The sequence below is a fragment of the Etheostoma spectabile genome, chromosome 22, assembly GCF_008692095.1.
Source record: "Etheostoma spectabile isolate EspeVRDwgs_2016 chromosome 22, UIUC_Espe_1.0, whole genome shotgun sequence".
NCBI classification, from domain to species: Eukaryota; Metazoa; Chordata; class Actinopteri; order Perciformes; family Percidae; genus Etheostoma; species Etheostoma spectabile.
Window position 1 is genome coordinate 16,120,033 of NC_045754.1, and position 16,401 is coordinate 16,136,433.

Sequence of the window (16,401 nt, forward strand, 5' to 3'; positions counted from 1 at the left end):
GCGCTTTCTGATAATTTCAATCTGCCAATATATTATAATATAAATATACCAAACCTACAATAAGGGGAAAAACAAACAACACAAACAAAAGCCATGATATAGATATATTTGTTGTAAAAAATCTCTGAATTATCAATTAGCAGTTCAACTCTGATGAACTGATGCACATTATACATGCACTAACTCCCACCATTTTTAATTTTAAAATAGTTTTAAAAAATAAGACTTTTTGACAAACACCACTGTGATAAGGAATAAACAGTAGTATAGTAGAATAAAATAGTGCATGATACAACTCAGTTCATAAAGCTTCTAGTCTATTTAACTTTTTTTCATTGTTCGTCATACTAACTCACCAGGTGTGTTGGGTGGGAAAACAGGAAGTGATGATGGCCCATTGACCCCAGGAAGTAGCACTGGAGGAAGGCCAGACAACCCTGGGTAGCCTGAGGGTAGGCTGAGGCCATGAAGTGCATTATTGTTGTCCACTGCAGTCTGTTGCTGCTGGCCAGGCAGGCTGAGTCCCTCACCAGCTTTCTTTATGCGGTCCATCTCTTGCTGGGCCATCAGTTGACGGACAGTGGTTGGTGCTAGGTAGTCCTTTTCTCTATCTACCTGGTTTCCCAGGGTTTCTTGCACTTTGGCTATGTGCTGTTTGGAGAAGATGTGGTCTCTGACGGACATCCGGGCAGTGTACTTCACACCACACAAAGTACACTCGGGCCTGGGCCCATCTGGTGAGCCTTGACTTATCATGAATGGCTTTCCAATGTTGATCTTGAATTTCTTTTCTTTAGCACGGGCATTCTGGAACCACACCTGGACAACACGCTTGGGTAGTCCAATCTCATTGCCAAGCATCTCACACTCTTGCATTGTAGGAGTGCGGTAGTCACTAAAACAGGCTTTGAGGACTTTAAGTTGCAGGTTACTCATCTGGGTCCTGAATCGTTTGTGGCCTGACCTATCCCCGGCATTGCTACCTTTCCCGGACTTGTTGAAGGGGTTGCCTGTCCCAAAGGGACTAGGAGAACTGGGATCAGCTAGGCTTGATGATTCACTCCTGTCGTTGAAGTCATCCATTTCATCATCTCTGGAGCTAAAGTAAGAGTCACAGTCCTTTCCAGAGAAGCTCAGGACAGGGCTCACCATGCTGTATAGGTACCTTTCATTGGCACTATCAGAATTTGATGCCGGACCACTCTTGTTACTCAGCTTTTCCCCTCCATTGGCTGTGAGGCTCTCAACCTCATTGTTATTACCCTCATCTCCAGTTGTAGCATCACTAATGGCTGTATTGATAGATGATGTCTCATCAAAGTCCATCCTATTGAAATCATAAGATGAGGCTTCGGCTGAATTATTATTAGGCCCTTCAGTCTCATCACAGTTTTCAGCTTTTAAGGATGAAGGGCTTAAGAAGTTTTTTAATTGTGCCTCAGATGGTTTGACTGGGGTTGAGGATGCAGCAGGCAGCTCATACTCATTTGGCTCAGTCTTGGTAGGCAGTTGTGGGTAGTCAAAGAAGTTATACTTATTTGGGCTTTCACCTCTTTCATTGTCTTGATTCATCATTGGGCTTGGTGGCAAGCTAAAGCCTGCCTGCTTAGCGTCATGCCAGTGTCTAGATCGTATGTGGCTATCTAGAGCAGATTTAGCCTTAAACAGTGCTCTGCAAAAGGGACATTTCTTGTGGGACTGGGAGGGCCCTATAGCCCTAAATTGCCCCTTTCTCTCTCTTGCACGAGTGTTTTGGAACCAAACTTGCACAACTCTCTTTTTCAAGCCAACCTCTCGAGCAATGTGGTCCAACATCTTCCTTGTGGGATTAGAGTCAAGTAGGTATTTATCATAGAGAATCTCCAGTTGTTCTGGTGTGATGGTGGTTCTCAAACGTTTATCTCTGTGTTGCTCTTCACTACTGTTTCCACCATCTTTATCGTTAGCACTTTCGTCTTTGTCATCCAGTTTTCTCTTCAATGCTCCAGAGCCGGCAGCAGAGGCCAAACCAGAGCTACCCTGAGAGGGGATTTGGGAGAGGCCTCCAGATAAGAGCTGGCTAGCCATTAGGGGGTTATTTGGGTCAAATATCATATAGGGCATATCCATGGGTCTTTCAAGGAACTGAGAGTGAAGAAACTGGTTTTGGGCAGCCAAGAAATGCATGTGCTGATGCTCCTGCCATAGCTCCACAGTGGGGAATGCAATTTTACACTGGTCACACTGGTACTGAAGCATCTGGTGGGAGAGGCTGTTTGTGAGTGAGGAAAGGGCCAGGGAGAGTGGACTTGAGGGCACTGCAGCTGCCTGTGGCTGGGAATGGGGTCTTGACATTTGTGGCTGGGGAGCTTTCTGAGGAGGTGGCTGAGGTGTGCAAGCCTTCGATGGTCTGGGTTCTGGTAATGACTTGATCACAGGTGAGGGTGCAGTCTCAGTTTGTTTAGGTTCAGTTTCGGGAGCAAAGTCAGGCTTGGGGGAAGTTTTACCTATGCTGGCACGAGGAGAGGCCATCACAGGGGAGCTTGAGCCAGAACTGCTGGCAGTTCCATGGGTCTGTTTGGGTGGCTCGAAAGGTACTTGGGTAGTCCTAGCTGGACCTTGCTCAATATTATCCATGTATTCGTCACAGATGTCCTCATTACCTTCCTCATCTTCATCCTTATAACACAGCTTTTTCTGGTGAGTGATAAGGTCAAAAATGCGTGGGAACACAATGTTGCACTTTTTACACTGGTACTGCATGTTGCTGGTTCTGATGTATCGCTCATTGGTCAGCTCCTTTTTCTCATTATCTTTAGAATCTGCCTGGTTTTCGTAGGTCTTGCGAGCTTTCTGACGGGCATTCTGGAACCACACCACAATGACCCGAGTTGGTAGATTGAGCACAGTTGAAAGTTGCTCAATCTCATCATCCTTCGGATAGGCATTAGTGTCAAAGAAATCTTGAAGTACCCTCAACTGATAATCAGTGAATCTGGTCCTGGAGGACCTCTTATTGAAGGCTGACTCAGTTCTGTAGTATTCATGTACACCGAGCTGGGGCTCCATTCGAATATCTTCCAATGTAGTAATGGGAGGAATATTGAAATTATAGGGAGAGTCTTTACTCCGTTGTCTTTCTTTGAATAGAGTATTACGGAACCAGTGCTTTATGACTTTTTGGGGCAAGCCAGACTTCTCTGACATCTCTTGAATTTGCTCTTCATTGGGGGAATTGTTGATGTCAAAGTTGGCACGGAGAATCTTAAGCTGGTCATCTGTGATACGGGTGCGTGGTCGCTTAAACTGGGACTGGCGGAGGAAGTTTGGATCAAGACCCAATTGTTGCTGGCAGAGCTGCGTAAGGTCTGTGGAAAGAGAGTCCATACTGGGCAGCTGCAGGGCAAGCTGAGGGGGCAGGCCTGGGTGCTGGACGGACTGCATCATTAGAGGTGGAAAAAGGGGCAAATCCAGGGGAACAGGGAGCTGCACTTGGGGAGATGCAGTAGGGGCAGTAGGTGGTGGAGGAGGGGGTGGTTGCTGGGCTGGTGTTGTCTGGTGAGACGGTTGGTGTTGGGTCTGATGGGGGACAGACACTGGTGAAGGTACTGGGGTTTGGGGCTTGGTCATTGATGTAGAAGAGGGCTGAGGAGCTGTCACTGGGGCTGGAGTAGGAGGTGGCGGAGGAGGAGGTGGTGGTGGCGGTGGTGGTGGAGTTTCAGGTGAAGCAGGGTTTATTGGATAGAGTTTGTCATAGGCCTCTCTGTACTGCTGGGCAAACTTTTCCAGCTCCACATATGGGAAAAAGTGACTGTGCACATGTTCCTGATGGCTTTTGAGAATAAGCATATTGGAGAAGAGTTTCCCGCACATCCCACACTCAAGCTTATCATTGTTCAATTCCATTTGTTGGTCTCCGTCTTTGTTTTTCTTTTGGTTTTTTTGTCTATTTTCATTGTACTGGATGACTAGTTCAAATCCAAAGTTCTCCAGCAGTGCTTTGGCTGCATTGCCCCTTGCTCCTGACACAATACGTGGAGGAGGAATCAATGACTCTGGGAACTTTGATTTTCTAGGGTCTTTGTTGTCTTTTCCTCCATCACTTATTGCATCACCTGCATTTTCCATCTTGGCTCTGTTTTCTTGTTTTTCTAATTGGTCCTCTGCCTCTCTTGACATCTGAATTTCTGAAACTGACACATTGGATTCCATTTTGGATTTGTGGTTCTGCAGTTGCTGGTTTTTCTGTTGCTGAATTTGCATCTGTGCCTGAGAGGCTTGCTGCTGCTGCTGTTGCTGTTGCTGCTGAGCCTGTTGCTGGGCCTGAGCCTGCTGCAGCTGGTGTTGCTGTTGCATCTGCTGCTTCAAATCCTCAAGGAATGATCCAGTAAGGCCAGGCATTCCAAAAGCTGCTGCTGAGTGCAGCGCTAGCTCTGGGCTAAGGTTGAACTCTGCTCCTGGGATGTAGAAGGGGAAGAGGAACTGTGGCTGTTGAAATTGCAGCAGTGCTTCTGGGGTCATTGGAAAATGGGGGAAGAAAGCTGGATTAAGGAACTGAGGCTGGAAGAAGGCAGCCTGTTGCTGGAGTTCATGTTGAAGCTGCAGTTGCAGTTGGGCTGAGGACTGCGCTGACTGGTGGCTGCTTGTCTGTGCTGAAACATGGTCAGTAGTTGTTGTTTGTTTTGTGTTGTTGCTGCTGTTAGCTTCTTTGGGTTCTGCAGTGTTTTCTTTGTTAGCAGAGGGTGTTCCACTTCTAGCAGTGTCTGAGTTGCTGTTGTTACCTTGTGTGCTTGGGGCTGGGCTTTTTGCAGGCACTGGACCACTAGTGCCAGTGATACTGCTACTGCTGCTCATTTCTGTTTTGGCTGTTCTGGCTTTGGTCTGGTGGAGCACTGACCTCATATGAATTTCAAGTGTTGAGCTTTGGCTGTAGGCAACATTGCAAATATTGCATTTAAATGGTTTGTTGTCAATGCTGTTGCTTGTCTCTTGTGGAACTGGGCTTGAGGCCTCTTGAAGAACCTTCTTCAGCTTATGCAGGTGGGAAACTGAATTATAGTGAACTAATAGGATGTTCTTCTGGGTGAAGGACTCCTTACATACTGTGCACTTGTAAGGCCGAGAAGGGTCCAAAAATTTCTCCATTGTAAAGTTGGGCCCTTTTCTAAATGGTAGGGTCCGTTTTGGTTCTGCACCCATGTCATCAAGTAGAGAGCTACTGTCACTTCCTGTAGGACTGGGCTTCTCCTCCTGGTCCATTTCATCATCTTTGTCCAAGTCATGCTCAAAGGCCTGAGCTTCCTCCAAGGCCCTGGCCTCACTCTCAGTGATATCTCCATTCAGAGGCAGATTTCCAATGAGTTGCTGCACCTCAGCTTCAGTAAGTTCAGGGTGTCCATTTTCCAAATGCTTCCTGAGGGCCAGGAATGTCCTGAAGCTGCGCTGGCAAAGGCTGCACATAGTGGCTGCTCTGATGGCATGGTACTGGGAATGTATCTGAAGCTTCTGCATTGTCTTGAAGGCCAGGCTGCAATGGTTGCAACGATATTTGTAGACATGACGATCAGATACTGAGAGCTGCTGTTGTTGCTGCTGAAGCCTTTGTAGTTCACTGAGATGATCCTGTAGGGTATCAGGGGACTTGCTATCATGCCCTAACCCGCTGGCTCTTTTCCAGCCTTGGGCCTCTGAGGCCTCCTTTGGGGGCTTAAGATCCTCAACCTGCATGTCCAATTCATTCTTGTCTTGACTGGTCAGCTCATCCTTTAATATATTTCCTAAAAGTAGAAAAAAAACAATTTGAAGTACAATACACTGCATCATATACGTTTGCATCCTTATTTTTCTGATAAATGACAAACCACCAAATAAACCTAATAATTATTAATGTATATATTTATTTATTAAAGTTTAGACAGTTAAACTTTATTATGACAACTAATTAATGAAAAAATGAAACAATTCAATCCAAATTCTGCTCACCTTGAGACTTCCCTGACCCATCAGTAAGGGAGGTAGAGGAATCCATTAAAGACAGACCTTTGTCTTGTCCAGTTTGGGGATGCATTATATTATTTGGTGTTGCTGTGTCAGGTCCGACAACCTATCAAGACCAAAGAAAGTTTTTTTTTATTATCATATACAAAACATTTGTAAATAGTTATATCACATGGTAGATTCTATCTGAAATATTTGTAAATGTTGAGGTAGTATTTCAACTTCCTTCTCGTTATTTTAAAGATAGTATTTGCTTTTCACAGTGGATAACAATAATTTGTTTTATGGCAGTATCTAAAGGAAGTACAATAAATGCATGCAATATATTTTATGGTAATCTTCTCACACACACACACAAACACACACACACACACACACACACACACACACACACACACACACACACACACACATCTTCATAATCATTACGTCTACATACAGTCATAATCAGCTTTTCCACACAGTCAGGAGCCACACTGTGAAGGTGGGTGAGATGCAGCTGTAGGTGAATCTTGTTGCTCAGTACATCCTGGCACAGTGGGCAGCGAATCACTGGCTGCATGGAATGCTGGGACATCACATGGAGCTGCATACGGTTGGCATCTTTACTGCTGTAGTTGCAATATGGACACTGCTGAACCTAAAAAAAAAAAAAAGATTGTATAATAAGTATCTGAGTAGAGAAAGAAAAAAAAAACCTGTGCAGTGTAAAACTTAATCCAAGAGCAGAAACTACTTTTTGCACAAGATGTACTCCTCAATGGGTATCATTCTTGCACAACAGAGCTATTAGCGTAGCTGGCTGGTCACTGCCTTGCTAAAGAAGCAGGACATCACCTTTAATAACAAACAAGGATTGACACATACCAAGAACCATTGCACCGGCACTGTTAAAGGTGAAAATAACCAATCAAAATCAAATTCAATTTTTTTACATGCTTAGGGTTAGGCTAGGTTAGCTTTCCTGTTCTTTTCCCGTTCTTTCCTATTTTTCACTTCCCATTCACCTCTCCCCACCAATGCCCTTAACACAGAAAATGTAGATCAACCATGTTTCATGTAATTCACTTAAGTCTCTCAACTCATGCAATTTTATTAGCAGAAAACAAGATTGGCCAGAATTTCTAATCAGTATTACAGATGACAAAGGTGTGTACTCTCCAAAGATACGCCTTGCCCTCATTACAGGGAGTACTCTTAACATAGCTGCCTCCCCACCACCTGTCTTAATAGAATCCATTTCTGAAATGACTAAGTCCTCCCTCCTTGCAGGGCCCAGAACCAGACAAGCTAATACTTCATAATCTAATTTAAAAACACATATAATTTAAAGAGATGCAAAAAGGGGGAAAGAAGCAGGGAGGGAGGCCTAAGGCTAGTGCAGGTATTCCACTTAAGAACACAAAGACTGGCCTACTGTGCTTGATGCTAAAAAGCTCTGTCAGGGAGGGAATGGTGGGCAGCGTTTAACTCTTTGATAGAAAGCTGGTGCCAGCAATTGCTAAATGCTTAGCTTAGCATTTCTGCTTCTTACAGTTCATAGGTATCTTCCCATTAGCTCATGCCACAGTGACAGCAAAGGTTAGATTTTATTACTGCATATGAAGGAGAACCTGCCTCATTAACTATTAGCTTGCTTTTACCCAACAGTTTATTTGGAATATGAATTGTCAGATATCCACTCTAAATTGATGAATACAAAGCTCGATAACCTTCAGATGTATTTTCTATGGAAAAATGGAAACAATTAGAGGTCCATGGTAGGTCCTCTTTTAGTTGCTAGGAACTACACAAGTAACAATTACATGAGTGTTGCTATTGTAGAACAATTGGTTTCCTTTTGATATTCTACAAACATTTACCTGATCGTTGGCAGAGGTCTTCCCCTCAGCAGACTTTGGCCTTTTGGGAGGACTTTCAATTTGTCGATCTTGCAAGTGGGAATGTTTAACCATAGCATTCGGTCCGGTAACCTCTTTGGATGTGGCATTCACTCCTGGCAGACGGGGAAGGAGAGAGAGAGTCAAAAATTACAACAATTTAAAAATCCTGCAAAGCTGCAAAACTGCAAAATGATTGATGGCTAAACAGTAGATTTATTTTTGAAATGGAGCTTTTTGAAATGAGTACTGGAGCAGAATGACATATTTAACAGAGTTGAAAGAGAGTAACAGGGCCATGTCACATTGATATATGGTATCCCATAGATCACACATTCATACTGTATGAGAAATGGAAATATTAATCTTAAACATATCAAGTACATTAAACTAACACAATTGGGTGAGAACATTGAAATGTCAGACATTTTGTGGCTGGGTTGGATCACAAAGTGGTCAAACGACCATTAATATACATATAATTTGGTGAATAAGATAAACAAGTCTGCCAAATGAATTATTAGAACATGATGATGATTTAAAAAAAAAAAAAGATTTGATACCAGGACAACATAAGCGTGGATACAAACATGGACTATATTACTCACATTCACATACACTGACGTGTTTCTGCCCTGAGGACATGTGAAATGGAGAAAACTCAGGCAGGCTCATTATCACAGCACGACATACATTAAATGTTATGGTAATATTATACACTTCATTAGTTCGTATACATTTCCCCAGCTGGCTCAACAACTTCTCTGTCTGTACAAGATGCTAAATTTTCGGGGCTTGGTCACGGCTGGTGGTACAGCAGCAGTGCTAGTTGAGTGTGTATATTTGTATGTGTGCGTGTAAGCGTGTGTGACGTTAACAGCAGGGCTCAATGTGGCGAGATCAGCCTCTGGTTGTATTTAGTAAATGCTGCAGCCACTGATAAATCTTTCATTAGCCTCATCCTGAGATACAAGCCATGCAGGCCCGTCTATACTCTGCCACTGCAATTTACCCACTCGGCACAACACAAAGACACAGCAACTCTCCCTCCCTACTTCTCTCCCCCCCTCCCCCTTACTCTCTTCCTCCCTCTCTCCCTAAGCCATCACCCACCACCCCCTCCTCTTTTTTGCCTCCCCTCCCTCGTCTGGTCACTCAAGGCAATATGTGAGCCTCACTCTTGCGAATCAACGCTTCACGCTAGATGCACAAATGGAAAAAAAGGGAAATCAAAGCACTGATACATGGAGAGGGGGTTGAAAAAAAACATTTTGTATTTCATATTATTCTGTGGCTCGTGTTTGTATTGGGCGCATATCAATTCCTCCGGCCTGTTCATGCATTTTAATTCTGTTGCATTAAGTAGGCGTTCCACTTATTTTATTTGTAATCCCCTATATCTGGAGCCTGAAATATTGGCCTGTCAAGGAAAGTGACAAGAAAAAGAGAGGGAGGGAGGGAGGGAGGAAGAAAGAAGGAGAGGAGACAAGAAAAAGAAAAAAAAACACAAGGGCACAATGTGAATTTCCAAGAACATCCGAGAATTGCTCTGCAGCTCAGAATAGCGAGGTAATCTCATCTTCCACTGCTTGTGATGGCCCCTGCAGGGCTTGTGTGTATGTATGTGTGTGTATTATGTGCATGTATGTGTGTGTATTATGTGCTTCATGACAGCCCTCTGACACTTCATTGGTCAGATCGGTCCAGCCTTGAAGCACCCGTCACATCACCTGACCTTTCCGAAGCCTCCGCCCCGCCTCCCATATTTATTATGACCATTTCTAATTTCAACTTTCAATTTTTGCCTCCGTCTTCCAGTCAATTTGCAACTAAATTACATCCCTGCAAAGGGAGATGAGGCGTTTGTCAGACAAGGGGCTGCAAACACATTTACAATGTGGTGGGGGAAAGAGCCCACAAATCACCATTGATTACTATCATATTGAATGTAAATGTATGTTTGTGTAGTGTGTGTGTCTTTGTGTGCATGTGCAACATGAAGCTCTGTCCTTCTGGTTTAGATTCATCTTCGACCTTGTGCTTTCATCATCACTTATGACACTCGCATGGAGAAAAACAGTTGGTTAACCTTGAATGTTGAGAGAGCAGTTCTCTTTAAATGGCAAGCCACGCGAACATGAACAATTAAGTTGTTTTGAGCCATAGAATTACATTTAAAATTGTAGAGTGTCCTCCAAGGATATAATCACCTGTAACACAGAGGAATGAAATGGCTAGCACAATCCAAACAATATGCATTCATGAGAGAAAATCAAAAATATCCCTCCGCCTATAGTTTAACCAGCTTCATATTTTTACCCGCAATAGTACTAAAAATAATACTGGGAAAGAGCATGATTGAGAATAAGACAGGAGCAGGAGACTCTCCTCTTATTTTCCTTTGTCTCTGAGACTGCGCCCGACACTTAATGACTGTGTCTCTTTTCCTCCTCCTCCCTGTTCTTTCCCCTCACTTCCCACCTTCCCTCCATCCCTTCATCTTTAGGTGGGCTCCACCAGCTGCAGCTCAGTGAAGTGGAGGGGCAAAATAAACCTGACACCGTCCCCCCCCCCACCTCCACCAATGACAAATGTCTGCATGTAGCAGGACCTTGCTTGATTAGATAAATCAAAAGGTGATTTATGACACTCAACCCCTTTTGCATTGCAGGGGGAGAGAGCGCCACACTCACCACCCATCTTTATTTGCAACTGTCAATGGTGTTTAGGGAGCTGCGTATACACACACACTTATATACGCGCAAGTGGGCGCTCAAATGGAGAGAAGTACAGCGCAACGGAGGGAAAGGCAGAGAAATGTAGAGAAACAGAGGAAATAACAAGAAAAAATGACAGAGCGGGACAGAGAAGCCCGTAGCTCTAAATACCTCAGGATATTTCTGTCCCAAATTGTTCCTCAAAAGGCAGAAGGACCGGCAATACCATCATAGCTAATGCTTTTCCTGTGGATCTATTTTAGAATCTGCCCTTATGTGTCAGAAAGGGGGAGGCATTTTGTGCAACCTGAACCAAGCAAATGAGATTTTCACACAAACAAGCATATCACTGAATCCTTATATTTCTCCAACTATGACTTTATATGAAATCAACTACATCTAGCAGCGGTCTTTCAAAACAAACAATCAAACCGTACCTATTCCAATCTTTTTCTCTTTTTCCTTTTTTTTTACAAGCTGCAAGATCCCATTCCTGACATTTCATTTCATGAAAATAAAAAAGGCCAACAAGCATAGAGTGTGTGTGTGTGTGTGTGTGTGTGTGTGTGTGTGTGTGTGTGTGTGTGTGTGTGTGGTGTGTGTGTTGGGGGGGGGGGGGGTTGTCAATTAAAAAGGAGCAGATTGGGTGGCGGCAGCTTGGATTTAGTATTCAATTTAGCTGTCCTGAGCCCTGGCAGACTGGCTAAGGTTACGGAGTAGTAAATCTAGCAGGGAGAGCTGGCCAAAACAGGCCAGGGAGGGCCGGCCAGCATGATTTACTGGCCTACTGCTCGGAGGTTACGCATTAGGCTGACCCCCGGTCACCTTATAACATTACAGCAACACACTCTGAACCCCAAACTCCCACTGAAGCACTCAGCAGGCCCAGATCTAGCCGGAGGGAGGTAGAGAGAGAGAAAGACTAGGAAGGAGTGAGATGTAGAGAGGAAGAGACATAGTCAGATGGAAAGGGGGAGAGAGAGGAAGAGAATGACTGTTAAACAGCAGCTGTCTTATAGTTTGTGTTTTTTAATGACTAGCCCTCCTTCCTCTTCCATCTCCAGCCTGTGTTCTAATGAGAGATAAATATGAGCATGGCTTTGTCAAATTTGACAAATCGTTTGAGACGTTCAACAAGCTGTCATTACACAGAAAACACACATACATGCACAAAAGAATTGCTGCAGGCCTGTAATTAAACATGCTAATATCTTTAATATATTTTAATCTCATTTTAGAGAAAGACAGCTCCCATTTCAAGTAAGGCAAATTTGCAAGATGCTTGCATGCATGCATGCAAAAAAAAACCTATTCTGAAAGTGAACAAGCTTATACGGAATATTTAACATCAGATCTTGTTTTCATGCGATTTTGTCTCCCCCTTATCTGCGCTATTCAAAATTGTACACAAAATGTATCCATAACATTTGACTGTAGGAACAATGAGTAATTTCTTGCTAATTTGAAGCAGGTAGAGAACTGTAATTTCCTAAGGCTGCCTAACAGGCTCATTTCCATGCCAGGGCCTTTGTTTAGTTGGTTATTTATAAGAAGTGGGCCCCTGAGCCATGGTGGCGACATGTACCATCTACACACACAGCACAAAGCTATCTGGAAGTAATCCACATCGGGGACATTTGCATGGAAAATGTAACATGGATTATAATTAATCTAAAGTGACATGGGATTATAAAAGACAATGTAAATGAAGCAAGGGAAAAAGCTCTCTCTGCCCCCCCCCCTTCCCTATATCTCTGTCTCTCTTTTCCCCTTTCTATCTATTTGCCCCTCTTTGTTTAAAGGATCTTGGTCTTGGAGATGAAGTGCGCAAACACATTGCTCACTTGGTCACACTGTAATCCCTTCCCTGGAGATCCCCATACGGACGTACACACGCACACACACACACATACGCGCGCACACACACACACACACACACACACACACACACACACACACACACACACACACACACACACACACACACACACACACACACACACACACACACACACACACAGATCTGAACATTTCAAGCTTGCCAGAGATTTGGGGCTGAGGATGGAAATGCTAAATCTTACTACTTTAAGCTAGAGAAAGAGAAAAACAAGGCCCTGTCTCTGATGATAACCTTAGCATAACTACACGCTTACACACCAGACTCTCTTTTGCATTTTCTGGCAATTGACTTTCTGAAACCTCGTTCAATCCAAATGCAAAATTAAACACCAAAAACCTGCTGGCAATGTTATATCTGGATCCCAGTCAAACTTGCAGCTGACCCCAAGGAAATTCTTAGGACACATTATTCACCAAAAATAAAAAAGGCATACAGTTCTGCTTTATTAAATAGAGTGCTGACATCTGATTAACTACACTTGAGGACACACATATACGTAAGCACGCTTTAAAGTAGGAGGGACCTGGGCCCTTTTTTTGTATGTGTGCTGTGGTGTTAAATGACGCTGGCGGTAATATGCGGCGGTAAATGCATGGATGGTGGTTCCCTGCCCGTCCGTCAGACAGGCCTGTCAGAGAGATAGAGCTGAAAGATAGATGACTAGCTAAACTAATAGGCCCCAGCCTCACTCAGCTCTCCTTCTGCCTCATTGAGCCTCACATTATGGCGCTAGGTATGGCATGCTAGGAAGAGGAGGTGGAGCGGGAGTTTGAGAGTGATAGAGGGTGAGAGTTGGAAGGTGTGTGCATGTGTGAGTTGGTTGGGGGGGGAGGGGATATGAGACATTAGTAGAGAGAGAAAGAATGAGAGAGAGAGAACCCTATGCAATGACACTGAAAAAAAGAGAGAGAACCCCCATGCAATATTCATCCCCAGCCATGGATTTCCATCTCATACATAAAAAGACCATATGAATTTGTATTTGGGTAAATCAAATCTAACAAAGCCAGGGCTATCCCGACCACAGCCTCGCAGCGGAGGCATTATATGCTCCCTACCTCGCCCAAAATAACAAAAACACCAAGCTGCCTTGTACAGATTGTTGCCCCTCCCTACTAACAACATTTCCATTCTTACGAACGGATAACCAGTTCTTGTGCACTTTTTCTATCTGAGGTAATGCCTGCTGATGGGGTCACAGATTGGACAACAATTAAGAGACGGACTGAGACAAGGAAAAATAAGAAAGAATGAAAAATGAAGGCAGGGTTCAGAGAAAAAAACTAATTTAAGGGTTGCAAGGATGCGGTGCAATATTAGAAAAACATATACACAGCCCCCCCATCTAATCCTGCGCTTATGAAAAATTAATATGTCATCGGAGAGGGCACAAGAACGAGAAAAGATTAATGCAAGGCGCTTATAAATTACAAGCACGCAAACTGATTTGATTAAAAAATAATCTGGGGCCTGGACATTGCCTGGTAATATCCACAACACTCAACTTATCCCTCTCTCTTTCTCTCCATTTTGTCTCCCTCCTTCTTTCTCACTCTCTCTCTCTCCCAATCTCTCTCTCTTTTTCTCTTTCTGTCAGATGGAAACGATTAAAGCAGGTCACATGGAGGCTAGTCAGCAGCATTCACATGTTACACACACATGTTAAAACCTTATCTGAAGGTGAGAGATGAACGATAACTTAGAAAAGAAGGGAAGCTTGTGTGTGTGTGTGTGTGTGTGTTTGTGTAGACTTACGGTCAGTTCTTCTGCTGTCAGTCAAGTCTCGGTCAGTGAGGTTGAGTCCCGGCCTGGATGAAGAGCGAGGAGGTCTCTCACCATCCTCAGCAGTCTCTTCTGAAAATGCACAGAAAAAACAACTACATTACCCATGATGCTTTCTAAAAAGCCTCCCAAAGTTTATCAGATATTGCTTTATCATATTAAAGTCAGTTGGAAAATATTCCTGCTTGTACATGTTCAGTAAAAACCCCTTTTCTACATAGAGGTTAGGTTTACGCTAATGTACAGTGTCACACCAGCAAATAATGCTTCTAGTGACTTGAACACATGTGTTGAAAATAGCCCTATCCATGCCCCTGCTAGTGGGTGAAACATAATAAATACTGCCCGAAAGTTTTATGACTACAAAATATTTCCTACAAGGAAAATATTTTAGTAAATTAGGTTCCCTTTCTACAGATGGCACTTTAAAAACATATGTTTACATAATGATGTTTACTTCCATATATTTTCTTGTAAATGTGTAATGCGTTCTCTGTTCTTCAATATGTTCAAATTGTTATTTGAGGTTAGACAAATGTTCTTACTACAGCATAGACGGAAATAGAAAATACTGTTACTGTTTTAATGTAAAAACATAATTATATGAAAAATCTAGCCATTCTACTTTATTAAAACCACTGGAAAAATAGAGACCAATTGTATAAGTATCACACAGCCCTTCTCCACTCTTCTCTATGAAAGTCAAAGCAAAAAAGGGAAAAATTAAAGAAACACATGTAGAAAGTGTGTTGATGTCCACTGGTGTACTGTGTGTGTGTGTGTGTGTGTGTATATATATATATATATATATATGTGTATACATATACACACACACACACGGTATTTAGTGTATGCATTTCTGTTACTTCTGTAAAAAATGTCCGTGCATGCATGCACGCGCACACACACACACACAAACGCACACACCTCGCGCGAGGGACGGCACACGACATCACACACACACACACACACACACACACACCACACACACACACACAACACACACACACACACACCACACACACACCACACACACACACACACACAGCAGCTCTGTATATAGCAGATTAGCAAGCCCATCTCTGAGAGTTCAGCCCCTGTTTGTAATTCTGTGTATCTGCAGTGTTCTGCCAGTGGATTAAAGTGTGTGTGTGTGTGTGTGTGTGTGGTGTGGGTGGTGTGTGTCATATAGTGTTTTATGGTCGCCAGCAACGAGCTAACACTAATCCTAAGCCGAGCCCCAGCGCTCCTTTCATCCAGCCATCATGTGTCTCCCGCTGGGCGATGTCACTTTGTAATGAATTTTGAGCAGTCTGAGAGAGGCCAGATAACCAGGCACAGCGCCGCGCGCACACAACACACACACACCCCCACACCCACACACCCACCACCCCACACACACACACCCACACAACACACACCCACCCACACACACACCCACACACACACACACAGTACCCTCCTCCATCCAGGGTAGCACACACAACAAAATTAAACAAACACTTGCGCACAAGCGTCAAATCACACACACACACACACACCCACACAACACCACACAACACAACACACACACACCACACACACACACACACACCACACACACACACACACACACACACACACACCAAAACCGTTACAAAGCATGTCTTTTAAACAGGGTATAGGGGGTCCTTTCACCACAAACCCTCACCCTGCCAGGAATGAATGGTGTCTGTGTCTGTGTGTTTTTGTTACTGTGTGTAAAAATACTATGCTCATCAACCTGCACTACTTTAATAACCATATTTCACAACACACCCCACACACCACACACACACACACACACACACACACAACACACCACACACCACAGGTCATATTTCATAGAAATCAGCAAAGGGTGCATTGGGTCATCTTGCATTTGCTACAATCACTTCGCTCATGTGTGACGGACACAAGAGGTCTGCAAAACCCCCCTCAGAAACATGATATGATAACCCTTTCCCATACAGCAGGGTGCATGCACATGCCCACACCAAAGACCCACACACACACACACACACACACACACACACACACACACAAAGACACAGACAGACACATAGACTAAGTGCTGGCGCCGTTGCTTTAAGTGCCAACACATTAAGTGACATTATATACGCATGAA

At 43.7% G+C, this 16,401-nt stretch overlaps 1 protein-coding gene across 4 annotated transcripts in view; it reads right to left on the bottom strand.

Moving 5' to 3' along the window:
* Nucleotides 1-16,401, bottom strand: part of zfhx4 (zinc finger homeobox 4) — an 86,197-nt gene that overhangs the window by 2,951 nt on the left and 66,845 nt on the right. For all 4 annotated transcript variants that reach the window (XM_032503452.1, XM_032503453.1, XM_032503451.1 and 1 more), the window contains 5 exons: nt 14,229-14,327; nt 7,839-7,972; nt 6,416-6,616; nt 5,962-6,082; nt 357-5,756 (listed from right to left, as the gene is read on the bottom strand). In XM_032503452.1, coding sequence (XP_032359343.1) covers nt 357-5,756; nt 5,962-6,082; nt 6,416-6,616; nt 7,839-7,972; nt 14,229-14,327 — 5,955 coding nt within the window. The remainder of the gene's footprint in view (nt 1-356; nt 5,757-5,961; nt 6,083-6,415; nt 6,617-7,838; nt 7,973-14,228; nt 14,328-16,401) is intronic.